This window comes from Hylobates moloch, unplaced genomic scaffold (genome assembly GCF_009828535.3).
Source record: "Hylobates moloch isolate HMO894 unplaced genomic scaffold, HMol_V3 SCAFFOLD_21, whole genome shotgun sequence".
Lineage (NCBI taxonomy): Eukaryota > Metazoa > Chordata > Mammalia > Primates > Hylobatidae > Hylobates > Hylobates moloch.
The window spans coordinates 14,178,726-14,196,391 of record NW_026652296.1 but is presented as its reverse complement, the minus strand read 5'-3'; the positions used below and the strand labels follow the sequence as shown (position 1 = coordinate 14,196,391).

At 44.1% G+C, this 17,666-nt stretch overlaps 1 protein-coding gene across 1 annotated transcript in view; it reads right to left on the bottom strand.

The window, feature by feature from the left end:
- Nucleotides 1-17,666, bottom strand: part of SLC13A3 (solute carrier family 13 member 3) — a 94,542-nt gene that overhangs the window by 30,331 nt on the left and 46,545 nt on the right. The window contains exons 4-8 of the mRNA XM_032142190.2: nucleotides 12,026-12,092; nucleotides 8,236-8,421; nucleotides 4,580-4,705; nucleotides 1,349-1,444; nucleotides 247-351 (exon numbers count right to left, since the gene is read on the bottom strand). Coding sequence (XP_031998081.2) covers nucleotides 247-351; nucleotides 1,349-1,444; nucleotides 4,580-4,705; nucleotides 8,236-8,421; nucleotides 12,026-12,092 — 580 coding nt within the window. The remainder of the gene's footprint in view (nucleotides 1-246; nucleotides 352-1,348; nucleotides 1,445-4,579; nucleotides 4,706-8,235; nucleotides 8,422-12,025; nucleotides 12,093-17,666) is intronic.

Sequence of the window (17,666 nt, the reverse complement as noted above, 5' to 3'; positions counted from 1 at the left end):
TAGAATTCTAACTCAGTTTAGTCTGACTCCAAATCCAGAGCTCCCAACACATGAGAAGTCATATTTTATCACCCAAACCTAAACTGTTTTGAGAGTGAAAGAGGGAGCTATTAATAATCATATGGGACAAAAGATGGAAACTTGGATGCGTGTCTCCCCAGCTGCACTGCTGCCTCTCCAGCTCCAGGTGGCCCAGCCCAGAATCCTCCCTGTTGGACTCCTCCCTGTGGGTCCCCAGAGTCTCACCCAGGATTGAAGAGGCTGGCCCAGCCAGGGATGAACTTCGGGTCCCGAGTGAAGAGGAGGATGGCAAACATGCAGAAAAGGATGAAAACGGCCTGTTCGGCAAACCTGTGGCACAGACATGCAGGCATGATGGTGACCCTGGGTTTCAGGCAGACTGCAGCAGGCACAGGCTCAGGCAGCTGCCCACTGGGAGTGACTGGGCCCAGGCTCTGCCTCTGAAAAAGCTGAAGTCATCCACTCCCCAGCGAGTGCCCAGAGTGAGGGGAGGGGTGCCAATGGACTGTAAATGACTCCTGTCCTAGGACTTCCACTCTCCCTCAGGATCCTTCCTGAGCCTCAAGCCACCCCCTCCCCGAAATTGCGTGTTTCATTATCACCAGGAGTTTACCAGGGTCCTACGGAAAATCAAGAAAGTGAGAAACAGAGACACAGTCTGAAAAGCAGAGAGGAAGAGAAACAGACAAATGCAGTAGGCAAAGAGAAAGAGGAGCATTCATACAGAGAGAGAGAGAGAGAGACAGAAAAACACACAGTCTGTCTACACTGAAAGGAGAGACACAGAGAGGGAACAGACCTGGAGAGAGGGTGGATGGAGGTGGAAAGAGAGGATCCCCAAGAGTTAGAGGAGACAGTTACCCAATGTACCCATTTCACAGACTGGAGAGCAGGGCCCAGAGAGGGTTAGTGCCATGACCAAAGCCACACAGGACATGAGTGGCACAGCTGGTCCTTGAACACAGGCCTACTGAATCCATTATTTTCACCATATGGAAATGTGCATTAAACAAGTTTCCGGAAGTCATCTGAGATAGTGTCAGGTATTCTGCATACCGGGAGGGAAATGGTGCCTTGGGTGGAAGGTAGCAGATCCCACTGTAAGTACACTCTGAGAGGCATTTTGGTCCTCAGGTTTCTACCCCAGCACCACGGCAAGAGGTTAACTGTGTAAACCACCTCCCATCCTCCGTCTCTAGGCTCCCAGGCCATGGGTCCTGGAATTCCCCTGGAGCTCAGCCCCCATGGGCCCAGGGCCAGGCCAGGCGGAAGCTCTCCTGAGCGTTTAATACTCAGCTCTTTCCTCAACCCAAGGACACCCACATACTTGATGGGCCCCAGGTTCTGGTATTCTTCCCGAATTACAGCTCGAGCCCTATCTTCTGCATTGGTTCTTATCTCAGATTTATTCTTCCTCCAGCCCCTGAAACAGAAAGTGGGAGGTTAGGAGTGGCCACTGCAGGTATAACTAACTTCTCACCTACAACCAGCACCACCACCTGACCAAGCCACATCCTCTCTGTCCGGGAGGCTGCAACTGCCTGATGGCTGGTCTCCCTGTAACTGTCTTCCTTTGCTACAGTTGTTCTCCCCACATATAGCCTGGTTGATCTTTAAAAATGTGAATCTGATCATATGACTACCAGGCTTAAAATCCATGAGTGGGTCCAACAGGCACATGAATAAACACAGGAATTAATGGAACAAAACAGAAAGTCTAGACACAGACTCAATCACAAATGAGAATTTACTCTATGATAAAGTTGCTATCTCAGATTGGTGTGGAAAAGATGGGCTATTCAGTAAATGGTATCAGACATATAGATCAATGGAACAGAATTGAGAGCCCAGAAATAAACCCATCCATCTATGGCCAGTTGATTTTTGACAGGGGTACCAAGACTGAATAGTGGGGGAAGGAATAGCCTTTCAACAAATGGTGCTAGGAAAACTGGACAGCCATGTGGAAAAGAATGAATCTGGACCCCTACCTCACACCAAATACAAAATTAAACCCAAAATGGATTGAAGACCTAAATGTTAGAGCTAAAGCCATCACACTCTCAGAAGAAAAGGCAGGGGCAAAGTTTCATGTGCCTTGGAATAATATGGTTAGAGTTAAAACCATAAAACTCTCAGAAGAAAGGGCAGTGGTAAATTTTCATGCCCTTGGAATAGGCAACAGTTTCTTCAATATGACATCAAAAACACAAGCCACAAAAGATAGATAAATTTGACTTCATCAAAATAGTAAAATGTTGTGTGTCCATAAATGGTGTTAGGACACTGGGTGACCATTTGGGACAAAAAAAAGTGAAGTTGAATCCAAACTTCACATTGTACCATAAGGATGAACTCCAAATAGATCAGAGGTTTAAATGTAAAAAAATAATACTAGAAGAAAACATATGATTATTCTTTTATAAGTCCTACATTAGGAAAACCTTTCTAAGCTGTAATTGAAATTTCAGAAACCATATGAGAAAAGATTGAAAAAAAAAATTAAAACAATTCTACAGGGAGAAAAGCACCATAAGCAAAGCCAAAAGACAAATCAGGAAAAAAATGTAGCTTCTATTGTAGAATAAGCACTCATCTTTCTAAAATATAAAGCGTACCAGAAACTAGTAAGAACAAGACCAAAAACCCATTTGAAAAAAATATATAAAAATGCGAACACACAGTTTCACAATTCACAGGAAAGAAAATACCTATGAACAAACTTTTCATATGCTTCCAAACCTATGAAAAGTTGCCCAAAATTACTCTTCATAAAATAAACACAAGTTATTTTTCTCTTATCAGATTGGCAAAAATCCACTTTGCTGCAAGGAAGCAGACACTCTCATATATTGTGCATGGGAGAGGAAACATGTAAAATTTTTATGAAGAATGATTTGATAATATCTATCAAAATAAAAATGTGTTTATTCTCTGATCCAGAAATCCCACTTCTGGAAATGTATCTTATAAAAATGCTTGCTTCCTTTGAGCTAGAGCTGCAAGGTAAAAGAGAAAAAAATAAAAATAAAAATAAAAAAACAGCTGGGCATGGGTGGCTCACGCCTGTAATCCCAGCTGTTTGGGGGGCCAAGGTGGGTGGATCACTTGAGGTTTGAGACCAGCCTGGCCAACAGAGTAAACCCCTCTCTCTACCAAAAAAAAAAAAAAAAAAAAAAAAAGGCACAAAAAATTAGCCAGGCAAGGTGGCAAGAGCCTGTAGTCCCAGCTACTCTGGAGGCTGAAGCAGGAGAATGGCCTGAACTTGGGAGGTGGAGGTTGCACTCCGAGATGGCGCCACTGCACTCCAGCCTGGGTGACAGAATGAGACTTTGTCTAAATAAATAAATAAATAAAACAAAAAACAAAAATCGGTCAGGGAGGCCAGTCACTAGAAAAAGATATCTATGTCTGCTCATATTTGCTTAAGAAAACTCTGGAAGGTTACACAGGAAACCAATAAAAGTGGATGCTTGTTTGGGAGGATATCGTGGCAGAAGAGGCCCCTGGTTGGGAAGAGGGGTTCTCACTGCATACCTCTTAGCGTTGTTTTGATTTTTGAGAAGCATATATATGAGTTGCCTATCCAAATTAACATAGCCATATTAAAAAGGAATTGAAGTAAGCAAAATAAATATAGGAAAACAAAGTGCCAGTATTACATTTTGGCTAGATATCATTTCTGGCTCAAGCCTCTGGGTCTGAAGCTTGCTCTTTCTTCGTTTAGAGGTTGATTTGGAAATGTTAGATATTAAAGGTTTCTTTAGCACCCAACTGAGACTTTCTCCTCAACGTAAGTAGACTGAGTGATGAGAGTTGATAAAGACATATTTCCCATAATATGATTTGGTGTTATTTAGTATTTTGTCCTCATGCCACCCCAAATTATCTTCTGTATTAGGGCCCCATAAAATGGGAAATTGTCCACTCCCCTCTTCTCTGGTCAAGAGCATTTACCTTATTTAAAGACAATACTATTAATAATTATTAATAATATGTGACATCAACAGAGGGTCTGGGTGTGGCAGGCAGGTCACACCTCTCAATCCTCACATCCCTGGGAGGTCAAGAAATGAGAATATGGCTAGCATGGTGGCTCACACCTATAATCCCAGAGCTTTGAGAGGCCAAGACAAGAAGGATCGCTTGAGGCCAGAAGTTTGAGACCAGCCTGGGTAATGCAGTGAGACCCTGTCTCTACAAAAAATTGAAAAAAAAAAAAAATTAGCCAGGCACAGTGGCACTCGCCTGTAGTCCCAGCTACTTGGGAAGCTGAGGCCAGAGGAACACTTGAACCTGGGAGATTGAGGCTGCAATGAGCTATGATCGCACCACTGCACTACAGCCTGGGCGACAGAGCAAGATCCCGTCTGTAAAACTAAATGCATACATACATACATATATACATACCCACATACATACATACATACATAAAAGAAAGAAATGAGAATACGACATGAAATAACAATCATCCTCAGTTTTCATAGGCAGATACTGAGGTTAGAAACGCCATTCCCTGCTTCCCCACTCTATCTGCCAAGAAGAAAATGAGAGGTACCTGAAGCTCAGTCCCCCGTACAGGAAGGAGATCCAGAGCCAGCCTGCCAACACGAACAACAGCATAAGAGGGAAGGCAAAAATGAACCAGGAGCCGAAATTCACCACGTCACACTGTGGAAAGAAACTGGAGAACAGCGGGAGATGAGAACAGGCCAAGGGCAGCCATGCCCATTTTGGGAGTGGGAGAGGGGACCAGGCGGTACTAGTAGTAGTGGGGAGGAGGAATGAGAGGGTCTCATGGAAGTCTTGGGAACAGTGTTTTCCACCTATTCTAATAGAAGCACCCTTTCTTCCTCTTCTTTGGAGGCTGCTGGCTTCTGACCTAGTGGGACCAATGGGTGCCCTACAGTCAAAATCTCTGCCCCCTGGAGGCCAGACAGCTGAGTGAAACAGGCCAGGCCAGGCCGGGCCCTGTTGAATTGAAGAAAGCCCTGCTCTTTAAAGGGCTCAGCTGCTATTTGCTCCCCCATGGCTGCCATGCAAGAGTGCAGAGCCAGTAAGCCCAGGTTTGGGTTTTACTTGAAGTTATGTGATGTTTAAATGTTGGCAATTCATGAAAATGTTTTTAATGAATGTGGGAGTCAAACATAACACATCTGCAGGCTGAAACCTTTGCCCTCCTTATCACATATGCTCAAAGACCCTGGCCATTTTGTCAAGGCAATGGTAATGTCGATGAGTTCTTTCTCTGCTGAACAGTGTCCAATCTCAGTTTCATTAAGACATCATCAAGCCTGAAAGGATGAAGGGCAGTAACACTCAGTGCTGGTGAAGATGTGGAAGAACAGGCAGATTCTTGATGTTTGTTCATCAGAATATTCTTTTCTGGAGAGGAATTTGGTAAAATGCAGTAAGAGTCTTAAAAATGTGCATACCCTTTTACCCAGAAATTCTACTACTAGAAATAAACTTTAAAACAACCAACCAGAAATGTGGTCAGGAATATAAGTGCTAGATTGAAAAGAGGAAAAGGAAGTTATGGAATGATGTATACAAAAGTATGTGGACACTCACGGACGTTTCTAGGTAAATAAGTAAATAAACCAAAACGTTAACAGTTATTGTATAATAAATAAGCAAACAAAAATATTAATAAACTCTATATAGTGGGATTCTAAGAGGTTTTTATTTCCTTCTTTTTCTCTACCTGTATTTTCTACAATGAATAAGTATACCTCTATAATTAGACAAAATAAAAATATTGCTGTAAAAATATTAAAATATCAGCAAGTGTGTGGTCAGTTACATAATTTTTAATAGCAAAATAATAATAATTATAAAATGAAAACAATCAATGCTTATGATTAAAGTATGTACACCCAAAATAAGATAATAGTCACTAAAATTTATGTTTTCTAAAAAATTTTAATAATAAAATCAGACTATAAAACTGTATTAAGAGCATAGTGGCAAAAATGTTAAATATATACACATTTAATATATGGACATAGAAAAGTCTAGAAGAAAGTCTGTTAACATATCGACAGTGGGATTGAAGATATTTCAAACTTCTTTTTCTACATTTTCCAAATGTTCCTTAGTGTGCCAATATCATTTTATAATCAGAATAAACCAATAAAATGTATTTTGGCAACAAGGGCCAAAGGACTACTCAGGGCAATCACTTCTCCTGTCTCCCCAGGCTTCTCCTGTTCTCAGCTGGAGAATCAAAATCACGTATTACCTAGCATTCCTTTTAAATCCCCTCTTCCTACACCAGAGGGTCTACATTTGAGCCCTGGCGTTGCATAAGATTTGCATGTAATTTACTTGAAATCCTACATTTGATATTTTTACTGTATATATGTTAATATTATATATTTTATGTATTATATGTTAATATATATTACATACTTAAATATACATAAGATATATTTTAGAAAATATAAATATGAAATAGACATACAAAAAAATATAATTTCCCCAATTTCATTTCAGGTTGGAACAAAGTCCTACTCACATCAGGGCAGGCAGGCAGCCTGAAAACGCTTTGACAACTGCTCCCCTCCAATTCTCTCCATCCCCAACCTAGGCTCTGCTCTTCATCCCCAGAGCCCACATCTTCCTGTCCAGCCCTGGGGATGGGTCCTGGCAAACCCTAATACCAAATGCGTACCTTGCCCCTCGGCAGAACACTAAAGGGCTGAGCCTAGATCCTCCCCACACCTGAAGCGGGACCATCTTTGCTTCTGGTTTTTCTGTCACTGAGCTAAAACCAGAAGGCACAGTCAGCCTTGTTTAAAGGATAGAGATAAAAAGACATCTAAGGTTTGCAGTAAAACTCAGTGGGCTTAAATCAATTGGTGAAATACCCCTATGACTTCTTTTTTTTTTTTTCACCTCTCCCAGTGCATGGTTGACAATCACTGGTTTCCATCATCAAATCTTAAAATCAAAGCATTTTGGAATCTGAGAATGTATTGGCAATTCATCTCACTCAGGGGTTAAGGTTTTAAAATCAGCACATGTGGCCAAACATGGGTGTACTAAAATCTCTTGTAAAAATACCTGTAATTACTCACATGTATGTTACTGAGGGTTGCACACATAGCAAACCTCTCTCAGGGAGATCAGCAGGGCCTCCCTTCATCCCCACAGGTTTTTGATTCTTTGGTTGGGCAACAGGTAAAGAAGTCAGCTAGTATTTGCAGCCATGTTGAATATCAAATACTATTTGGTGTCCTTTGTTGGCCAAATGCTTACATTTGCATTTATGTAAATTAAATGAACCTATGCTACATCTCCACTGCAAGGAATCTTAGAAACCCTGCCTTGGAATCCTGGAACCTAAAAGTCTTAGAGACAGGATCTTCAAATACTGAAGTTTTAAAATCTTAGAAACCAGAGGTTTAGAATAATGGGAGCGGCAAGTTGTGCAGTTGGAGAATCTTTCTCTTATCCTCGTGCCCTGACCGGCCACCCAGTCACTGCTGACCACTTCCAGGGGTAGGGAGACTTTAGCTCCCAGCAGAGCTCACTCCACTGGGGGACCCTGCTTATGGTTGGAAGGTTTCTCTCGGGCCATGACAGCCACAGACCCATGCCTCCCACTGGGTCACTCCTCTGCTGTCACCTTTCCAATGACCCCCATCTCACTTGGTGGAAAAGCTGGAGTCCTTAGACAACACTTACTGCTATAATCTTTTGTCTTCTCACCTTCCCTTCGCCCCAGGCTCTTCGTCTCCCTAGTTTTCTTGCTGGTCCCTGAACCTCCCCAGGAACAGCTCCACCTCCAAGCCCTGTAAGAGCTACTCCCCACTGTCGGCAATGCCTTTCCCTCCTGTGTCCACATGGCTCATTCCCTTCTAGGTCTCTGCTCAAATGTCAGCCCATCAGAGAGAACCGGTGTCCTTGACTAACTTACATAAACTAGCACCCCACTCTCCTCACTTCTACCCTCTTTCCCTGCTGTATTTTTTTCCTAACTTATGACACAGATATATTTTATATTCATTTGCTTTTTCATTTATTGCCTGTCTCTCCTGCCAGAATGGAAGTTCCCCAAAGGCAGGGATCTCACTGGATTTTGTGCATTGCTGTGTTCCCAGAGCCTGGCCCAGAGAAGGCCCTCAATACACATTCCCTGGATATTGAATGAAGGAGGGAAGAGGAGGGGAGGAGCAGAACCCTGCGGGTGGGGACTCTCGCTTTCACCTCTTGAGCTGGCCAAGCAGGATGAGGTTAGGGGCTGTGCCCGTGAGTGTGGCTGTGCCCCCAATACTGGCTGAGTAGGGGATGGAGATGAGGAAGCCCTTCCAGATGTTCCCACGATATTCATCCTCCTTCCTGGAGTCAGCTGGCAGATCCAGTGGAACTTCTGTCTCCCCAGGGTGGTCTTTGCTTTAAACAAATCCAAAGAGAAGCCATTCAGAACATATGGAGAACAGGCCACAGACTGCCCAGGAGTTGGGGAGCTAAGTGATCTTTCTAGAGGGTAATTTGGCACAGGTAATTTGTAACGAGGTGCAACTCTTCAGCTCAGATATTCTACTCTAAGAATGTATCCTAAAGAAATAGACAAGTGTCTCAGGTGTGGGTACAAGGGAATTCACCATGCCATTAAATATAATTTAAATGAAGAACAGTCTAAATGCCCATCAAAAAGGGGCTGATAATAAAGATGACTCTCTTCCTGGATGGAACAGCAATGCAGCTATTAAATGGATACTTACTAAGATGAGAGCTGTCCATTCACAAACTACAGTGAAAAGGCATGTCATAGTACTATTTAGTTTTTTATTTTATAAATACTCATGTTTCAGCTAGGCGTTGTGGCTCACTCCTATAACTCCAACACTTTGGGAGACTAAGGCAAAAGGATTGCTTGATGACAGGAGTTTGAGACCAGCCTGGGCAATATAGTGAGATCCCATCTCTATAAAAAAATTAAAAAATCAGCTGGGCATGGTGGCACGCACCTGTAGTCCCAGCTACTGGGAAGGCTGAGCCAGGAGGGTTGATTGAGCCCAAAAGTTTCAGGCTGTAGTGAGCTATGATTGCTCCACTGCCCTCCAGCCTGGGTGACAGAGTGAGACCCTGTCTCTAAAAAAAATTAATAAGTAAGAAATAAAAATAAAGAAATATCTATGTTTCATGAATATAAGAATATTTAAAGTCTAGAAATACATGCAAGTTGTTTTGATACCTTTCCCAGGAGTGGAATTACGTATTTTTTTTCTTTTTTATTTTCTGGGTTGTTTTTCTTGTACAGTTAAAGAGTTTTGGGAAATAATGAAATTAAGAATTATTAAGTACATAATTAAAAGATCATAATGTTGGCATTATTGAGGTGAAATGATGTCCGCTATTCTCCATTAAGTAAAATAGGTATTTGGAAACAGACTGAAATGAAGAAAAAAAAGTGAAATAGCAGGTTACAAAACAGCATATATAGCATTATCAATTTTTATTTTATTTTGTTTATTATTTATTTTTATTTATTTTTTTTGAGACAGAGCTTCACTCTTGCCACTCAGGCTAGAGTGCAATGGCATGATCTCAGCTCACTGCTACCTCTGCCTCCCGGGTTCAAGCGATTCTCCTGCCTCAGCCTCCTGAGTAACTGAGTTTATAGGTGCCCACCACCATGCCCAGCTAATTTTTGTATTTTTAGTAGAGACAGGGTTTCACCATGTTGGCCTAGCTGGTCTTGTACTCCTGACCTCAGGTAATCTGCTGGCCTTGGCCTCCCAAAGTACTGGGATTACAGGCATGAGCCACCGCATGCATTTATGTATACAGCTGTCTGTCAAGAAATAGTCTAGAATGGTATTCATTTAACTGTTATAATCTACCTCTGGAAGTGAGGTGCTAAATGCATTTATCTTTTATTTTAAGAGTATTTTTTGACATATGCAATTGTAAATTGTTTCTAAGTGAATGAAATTGAGAATTGCTGTAGCACTGACAGATATGTTAATGAGCTTGATTATGGTAATCATTTCACAATGTGCCCATATATCAAAACATTACATTGTATATCTTAAATATATATAATTTTTATTTGTCAACTATACTTCAATGAATCTGAATAAAAGATAAATTAAGATTTTAAAAAAAGTGTTCTGTGTAACAAATCAATTTTTTTAAATTAAAGTGGAAATTAAAATGAAAAAATATTTACTTAAAGAAGGAAAGATAATTCAAATACCCTCTGGCCTGAATCACTATATAAGGGACGCCTTCCCCAGAGGGCAATGTGAACATGAGCTGGGGTCTGAGTAGCTGATTTCCAGTATGACAGGAAGGCAAAGACCAGAAGCAGGTGGAAACTACCGTCATGGTCTGACTTCTCAGGAGTGGCAGGCCTGGTCCAGAACTGTGGCCTCCCTCAGACCTGGGGACCCCAACCATCCTGAGTATCAAAAAGAGAAAAAGCAAAAAAGGGCCCTAGAGTTTATCTAGAGCAACCACTTTTTTGTTCAGGTGAGGAAACTGAGGCCCAGAGAAAGGAAGGGGTTTGCTTCCAACAGATGTAGGCTTCCAGAGGGTGAGGACTGGGTTTTGCAACAGACCCAGTGCAAGCACTGCACAGGCAGATGTTTAAAGCATATTTCCGGGCCACACAGTCCTGAGTGGCTGGACCAGTCACAGAACTCACTACTCAGTGTTAGACTCAAAGCCCCCAGACATGGTGCCAAGAGGGAGCACAGGCTGTGGGATGAAACAGGCATAAGATCATGCCCCTGTCCTGCTAAAACCTCCATCAGCTCCCATCTCATTCAAAGTCAAGGTTATATCCATGGCTCATGAGGTCCCACGTGCTCTGTCCTCCACCATCACTCTCTTCCCACCCAAGCCAAATCTCAGACCCCACCTCCTACCATGTGCTCACTTATTCACTCGGCTCCAGCCACACTGGCTTCCTGGCTGCTCTTTGACCTCTCAGGAGCTTTGCACGTGCTGGTCCACATGCTGAGAACACTCTTCCCATGGATACCCCCACCACTCCCCACCTCTTGCAGAGATTTGCTCAAGGACGATCTTCTTGTGAGGACTTCCCTGACCACCCATATTCAAACTGCCCCTTCCCAATTACCAGCTCGCCTCCCCCACCTTCTTTCCTGCTTTAATCTCCCTCTGAAGCTTATCAATCACCTGACACACCATGGATTACATTCACTTATCTGTTTCTTGCCACTAGAATGTAAGCCCATAAGGGCTGGGCTTTCTGTCTGTTCCTTGCTGTATCTCCATCCCTAGAATAGTGCCTGGCTCATTGTAAGCTCCCAATAAATATTAGCGAATGAATGAAATAGACCGGATCAATGCCCAGCACTGCCTTGAGCAGATTGCTTGGCTCCCTGTTGTGTCATCACTCTTATATTGAGATCACGATGCCATAACAACAAGTGCTAACATCTGGACTATCTGCTCTATCTACATTATCTCATTATTTCACATAGCCAGTATGGAGCAGAGCCAGAGTTCCAAGTCAGGTGTTTGTGACTCCAAATCCCATAATCTTAACTACACTGCCATAATGCAAAGGATACTCTAGACTAAATGCGATTTCAACATCAATGTGAAGATGCTTTCTAAGTCATGTAGGGTGAAGGGCTGCTATTGTTTTATAAGGTATTTTTTTGTCTGTATGGACTGTTAACCCTGCCTGCACCCCTCTCCTCCTTGACTGTCATGCAGTTTGTGCTATCTTGCTCTTCTGGGTCTCTTCTTTCAAGAGGAAAGTACCTGTGATCCTCAACCTCACCAGATCTTTAGGGATTTAATGTACTGCCCTACTCTTTCCATGTCTGCATTTTTTTTAAAGGAGGCTGTTGAGGTTAATGTTTAAGCCACAGAGATGAATGGTGGAAACTTAGGCATTAGGTCGTTTGTAGAAAAATTCAGGGATGGGAGGAAAACGGTTTGCAGCAGTGAATTCTTGTCCATCGTCTCCTTGAATCAAGCACTGGGTCCTCTACGAATTTCATCAGTAACTTACGCTTCTGTGCTGGCGAGAAACTGCATCTCCGTGGGCACAGTGTGTAGGCCGTTTCTTCGCACAGCAGCTAGGAGGAAAGAGCAGGATGTCTTTAGTGTAATGTAGCGAATGGAACAGGAGTGTCCCAAATCTCGTGAAGTCAGTCAAGAATGCTTTCTTTGCCAAGGATCCTATGCTATTCACTGAATCAAAAAACAAAGACAGAGAGAGAGAGGAAGAGAGGGAGAGAGGGAGAGACAGGAAGGGAGAGAGGGGGAGGGAGGGAGGGAGAGAGAGATGGAGGAAGGAAAGGAAAGGAAAGGAGGGAAAGAAAGAAAGAAAGAAAGAAAGAAAGAAAGAAAGAAAGAAAGAAAGAAAGAAAGAAAAAAGGAAAGAAGGAAGGAAGGAAGGAAAGAAAGAAAAAGAAAGGAAGGAAAGAAGGAAAGGAAGGAAGGAAGGAAGAAAGGAAAGGAAAGGAAAGGAAGGAAAAAGAAAAGAAAAGTCATTCAGCATTCTATCCTCCTGTCCTACCGTCCATATGTGAAGATGTGCCCAGGCCTATTGGCAGGGGTTTAGCTGCAGAGCTGTTGACAACCCATAACTCAAGCCTAGGCTTACCTGAGCAGCCATTGCCAAAGTTGTGAAAGGCCAGCTGTGACTGGTAATGAGTCATCAATGGGTTGGACGACCCCAATTGTCCATTCATTCATTCATCCAAAAAGTATTTATTGAGCACCTACTATGTGCTATTGACTATGTTCTCAGGGTACTCTGTGAACAATATAGAACAAGGCCCCTGGCTTCCATGGAGATCATACTCTAGAAGGGGAGATAGGCAATAAACGAATAAAAAACATTTTAGGTAGGGACAAATGTATGGAGGAAATAGAGCTTGGCAGTGTGACTGGAAAGCAGAGAGGGGAGTAGGTGGGCTCTCTCTTCAACAGAGAAGACACTATGTGCTGATGGCCTTGGATCTTAGACCTCAAGGATAAAATGGAATCCATCCTATGAAGAGCCCTGGGAAGACGGTGCAAGGAAACAGGAACAGCAAGTGCAAAGGCCCGGTGGTAAGGAGGTGCTTGGCTGAGATGAAGAACTGTGGAAGCCCATGTGCTGGGAAAGAGGTGTATAGGAAAGGCCTAGGAGAGATGAGGGGTGGGACGGAGTGGGCAAAGGCCAACGGGAACTAAATCAGGGATGGGGACCCCCTGCAGGATTTAATGCCCAAGATGATATGATTTACATTTTACAAACAACTCTGGGCCTGGTCGGAGAAAATGGACGTAGGGGAAGGGGCAAAAATGGAAACTGAGAGCCCAGTTCTGGATCTGTTGCATTTTCCAGCTAAGATGATGGTGGCTGGATTTGGCTGGTAACCACACAGACGCTGAGAGTAATAAGTGGTGGACGTGTTTCAGTTCTTCTTTTGAGATAAGAGCTTGGTGCAACTTGGAACCCAGAGCCACAACTGGGGCACATGAACCCTAGCCAATTGACCCATCAGCAAATCGCTATGGAGCACCTGTCATGTACCTGGTACTGAGTGACAAAAGATGAAAGTCCACGTCCTCGTGGAGCTGATCTTCTGGTGGGGGAGACAGACCACACATGACTAAGTAACATACGCAGTATGTCAAATGAAGATGCATGCCATGCAAAAGAACAAGGCAGGGAAGGAGCCAGGCATCCTGGGGTAAGACGCCTTCTTCAAGGCTCAAAGAAAGTCTGATAGAGAAGGAAAATTTGACTTCGAACCAAGACCTGAAGCTGAGGGGATGAGCCATGCAAACATCTGGGGCAAGAAAGAGCAGGTGCAAAGGCCCTGGGGTGGGAGCACACCCAGGAAGCAGAGGGGAGGCCAGTGGAGCTGCAGGGGCCAGAGGGAGGAGAAGAGTAAGAGGAGGAAAGGTAAGAGAAGTGGCAGGGGGTGGAGGTGGTAGGAAGTGGGTGGGATCATGAAGGGATCTCAGAGCTCACAGGAAGGACCGTGGCTTCTCCTCTGAGTCAGGTAGGAACTAGGGTAGCACTTGAGTAGAGGAGGCTCAGGACAGGAGCTAACTTTGTTTTTAAAGTTATTTCTCTGGTCAAGTGTGGTGGTTCATGCCTATAATCCCAGCTACTTAGGAGGCTGAGGCAGGAGGATTGCTTGAGCCCAGAGTTTGAAACCAGCCTGAGCCAGATCCCATCTCTAAAACACATTCTTCAAAAAATTAGCTGGGTGTGGTGGTGCATGCCTGTAGTCCCAACCACTCCAGAGGCTGAGGTGGAGGATCAGTACAGCCCAGGAGTTGGAGGCTGCAGTGAGGTATGATCATGCCACCGTACTCCACCTTGGGCAACAGAGAAAGACCTTGTCTCTTAAAACAAATACACAAAAATAATAAAGTTATTCCTCTGCTTGATAGACCAGACTCCCCAGCAGCCTTTGACAGTGTTTTGGAGAAAAGAAAATTAGAATGAATTGAATGTTCCTGCAGCTGGAACCACCACCAAGAGTAAAATAACTCACCTCTGGGAGTTGGGTGTGTGGCTGGTGGCCAAACACATTAGCCTTGGGTTCAAATCCTAGCTCCATCACTTACTATGTGACTTTAGGTCAGTGGTTCCCAGTAAGGGCCAATTCTGTACCCAAGAGATGTTGGGCAATGTCTGGGAGCATTTTTGGTTATCACAGCTTGGGTGGAAGGGCAAAGTACTACTGGCGTCTATTAGTTAGAGACCAGAAATGCTGCTAAACATCCTGCAATACAAAGGTCAGCCCACCCCAGCAAAGAATTATCCCACCCAAATGTCATTGGTAATGAAGTTGAGAAACCCTGGTTAGGGTACATCCCTTAATCTCCCTATACCTCAGTTCTTTAATCATAAAATGGAAGTAACCATTCTAGGATTGTCAAGAGGATTAAAGAGTTAATCTACTGCCAGGTGTGGTGACTCACGCCTGTAATCCCAGCACTTTGGGAAGCTGAGGTGGGCGGATCATCTGAGGTCGGGAGTTTGAGACCAGCCTGACCAACATGGAGAAACCCCGTCTCCACTAAAAATACAAAATTAGCCAGGCATGGTGGTGCATGCCTGTAATCCCAGCTACTCAGGAGGCTGAGGCAGGAGAATTGCTTGAACCCAGGAGGTGGAGGTTACGATGAGCCGAGACAGCACCATTGCACACCACTTCAGCCTGGGCAACAAGAGCAAAACTCCATCTCAAAAAAAAAAAAAAAAGAGTTAACCTATTAAAAGCAGGGATCAGCAGACTTCTGTAAAAAGCCAGATAGTAAACATTTTAGGTTTTGGGGGGCCGTGAGGTCTCTGTCATAACAACATCTCTGCCATAGGAGCAAAAAATCAGCCACAGACAACACATCAATGCTTGAGTGTGGCTAAACTTTTATTTGGGGGACATCAAAAAAAATTTTTTTTTGAGACAGGGTCTCGCTCTGTTGCCCAGGCTGGAGGGCAGTGGCACGATCACAGCTCACAATGGCCTCAACATCCTGGGCTCAAATGATCCTCCCGCCTCAGCCTCCCAAGTAGCTGGGACCACAGGCAAGTGCCACCATGCCCAGCTAATTGCTGTATTTTTTTGTTAAAAAGGAGGTCTTGCTATGTTGCCCATACTCGTCTCTAACTCTGGGCCTCAAGCAATCCTCTCACCTCGGCCTCCCAAAGTGCTGGGATTACAGAAGTGAACTACCATGCCTGGGCTGAAATTTGAATATCATATAATTTTTCACATCATAAAATACTTTTCTTCTTTTGATTTATTTCAACCACTTAAAAATATGAAAACTATTCTTAGCTCCCAGGCTGTAGAAGAAACAAGCAGTAGGCTGGATGTGGAGGGCCATGGTTTGTCAATCTTGATATAAACTCTTCAGCAGAGCCGGGTAGTCCCAGCTACTCAAGAGGCTGAGGTGGGAGGATTGCTTGAGCAAGGGAGGTCAAGGCTGCAGTGAGCCATGATCATGCCACTGCACTCCATCCTGGGTGACAGAGCAAGACGCCATCTCAAAAAAAAAAAAAAAAAAAAAAAAGACAGAAAGAATTTAACAGGAAGCTGAGTACTAGCAAAAGTTCAGTAAATATGGGTTACCACAGAGAAAGAAGAAAACAGAGCGTAGGGAATGATTCTGACACTCAGAGCCAGGTCACTTTGTTCTCCATAATCTTGTCTAAGGGCAAGTGGCTGTGTCACCCTCAAAATCCCAACATCCCTCTCTCTTGCTAAATGAGTGATTGCTCCTTCCTTACCCAGCTCAGAATTGCCTCTGGTCTCTCTCAGTGCCCAACCTGCAGCCCAGATCCTGTCCTGGGTTCCTTTTAACACCCCCTTCCTGAAATAATCAGGGTAGCTCATGGCGTGTGTGCCCTGTCCCCTCACTGCTGCAGTAAATGATAACTCAGCTTGTTTCATTACTAGTGTATTCCTGGGGTCTTTGGTGAAGGCCATTGGCACTCTTCAAGGAACCCAAGCAAGACACGAAAAAAGTTTGATTTTTTTTCTTTTTTAGATGGGATTTTCCTTCACATGGAAGTCAGGCCACATACACAGCCATATGGACATTCCTTGTCTCGCCCCGCGGTTTGGGGAAGTCCCTTCCCCACCACGGGCTGCTCTCGTGGTACACCGTTGGTACCATGAGGGAACAGGATTCCATGGTGGCTGGCTGTGTCATTTTTCCTGTGCCTGGAGCTGGCCCTGTTGACCCCCTGCAGGGGCCTGAAGGTGAAAGTTGAATCAGCTGCCCTGGGCCATAGGGATGAGGGCCCCTGAGCACGAGTGCTGGGAACAGGTCCACATGCCATGCACGAGGCCAGGGTCCAGGGCACTGAAGTAGGAAGCGAGGGACTATTAATAGCACACTAAGGTTGGGGGCAAAGTTGCTCCCCAGGGGATGGCCAGACAGTAAGAACTCTGACTTGGTGACCCCCAGTCCCCACCATCGCTAGCTCACTCTACCCTCTTCCCACCTGGGTGCTGTGCAGGTGATTCCTTTATGCAGCCAGGGTGGACAGCAACTTGTCTGAGGTTACAGATAGGGAAACTGAGCTCACCAGTTTGCCACAGCCCCCACCTGGCCCCGTTTGTTCTGCATCTGAGTTGAAGAGCCCTGATAAGAGATTGTATGTGCTATAAATAAGGCAGTGAGGGTATTCATACACGCAGAACTCTAAACAGTAATTAGCTTTATCATATAAGATCGGGAAGGAGGGAGTTTTGCTTTTTCCTTATGGAGATTAGTAATGTAAGAAAAGTTAATACCAGGCATTATTTTCTGATGATGATGATAAAGTCATGAAGATGAAACTGGAAACCTGGTGCGGAGCAGAGCTCTTAGGCATTTACACGGGACCCACCCCTGTGCTTCCTGTGACCTCAGTGGCCCAAGAGACCACGTGGAAACAGGCCAGTGGGGCAAAGTCCCCAGAGAGACTTCTCTGGGTCCAGAAATTGCCAGTTGATTAGAAGCTTGATGCTTCTGTAGGGTCTTATTCACATCATACCAATCCTTGAGTTTGTGTCAGGCCAGAGGACTGAGAACTTTCACATTTATAATCTTATAGCTGTCTCCAAGCAGCCTTAGAGACCTATGCAAAGTTTATTGCCTTCCTCTTTACAACTGGGGAAACTGAGGCCCAGAAAGGTGAGCTAAATTTG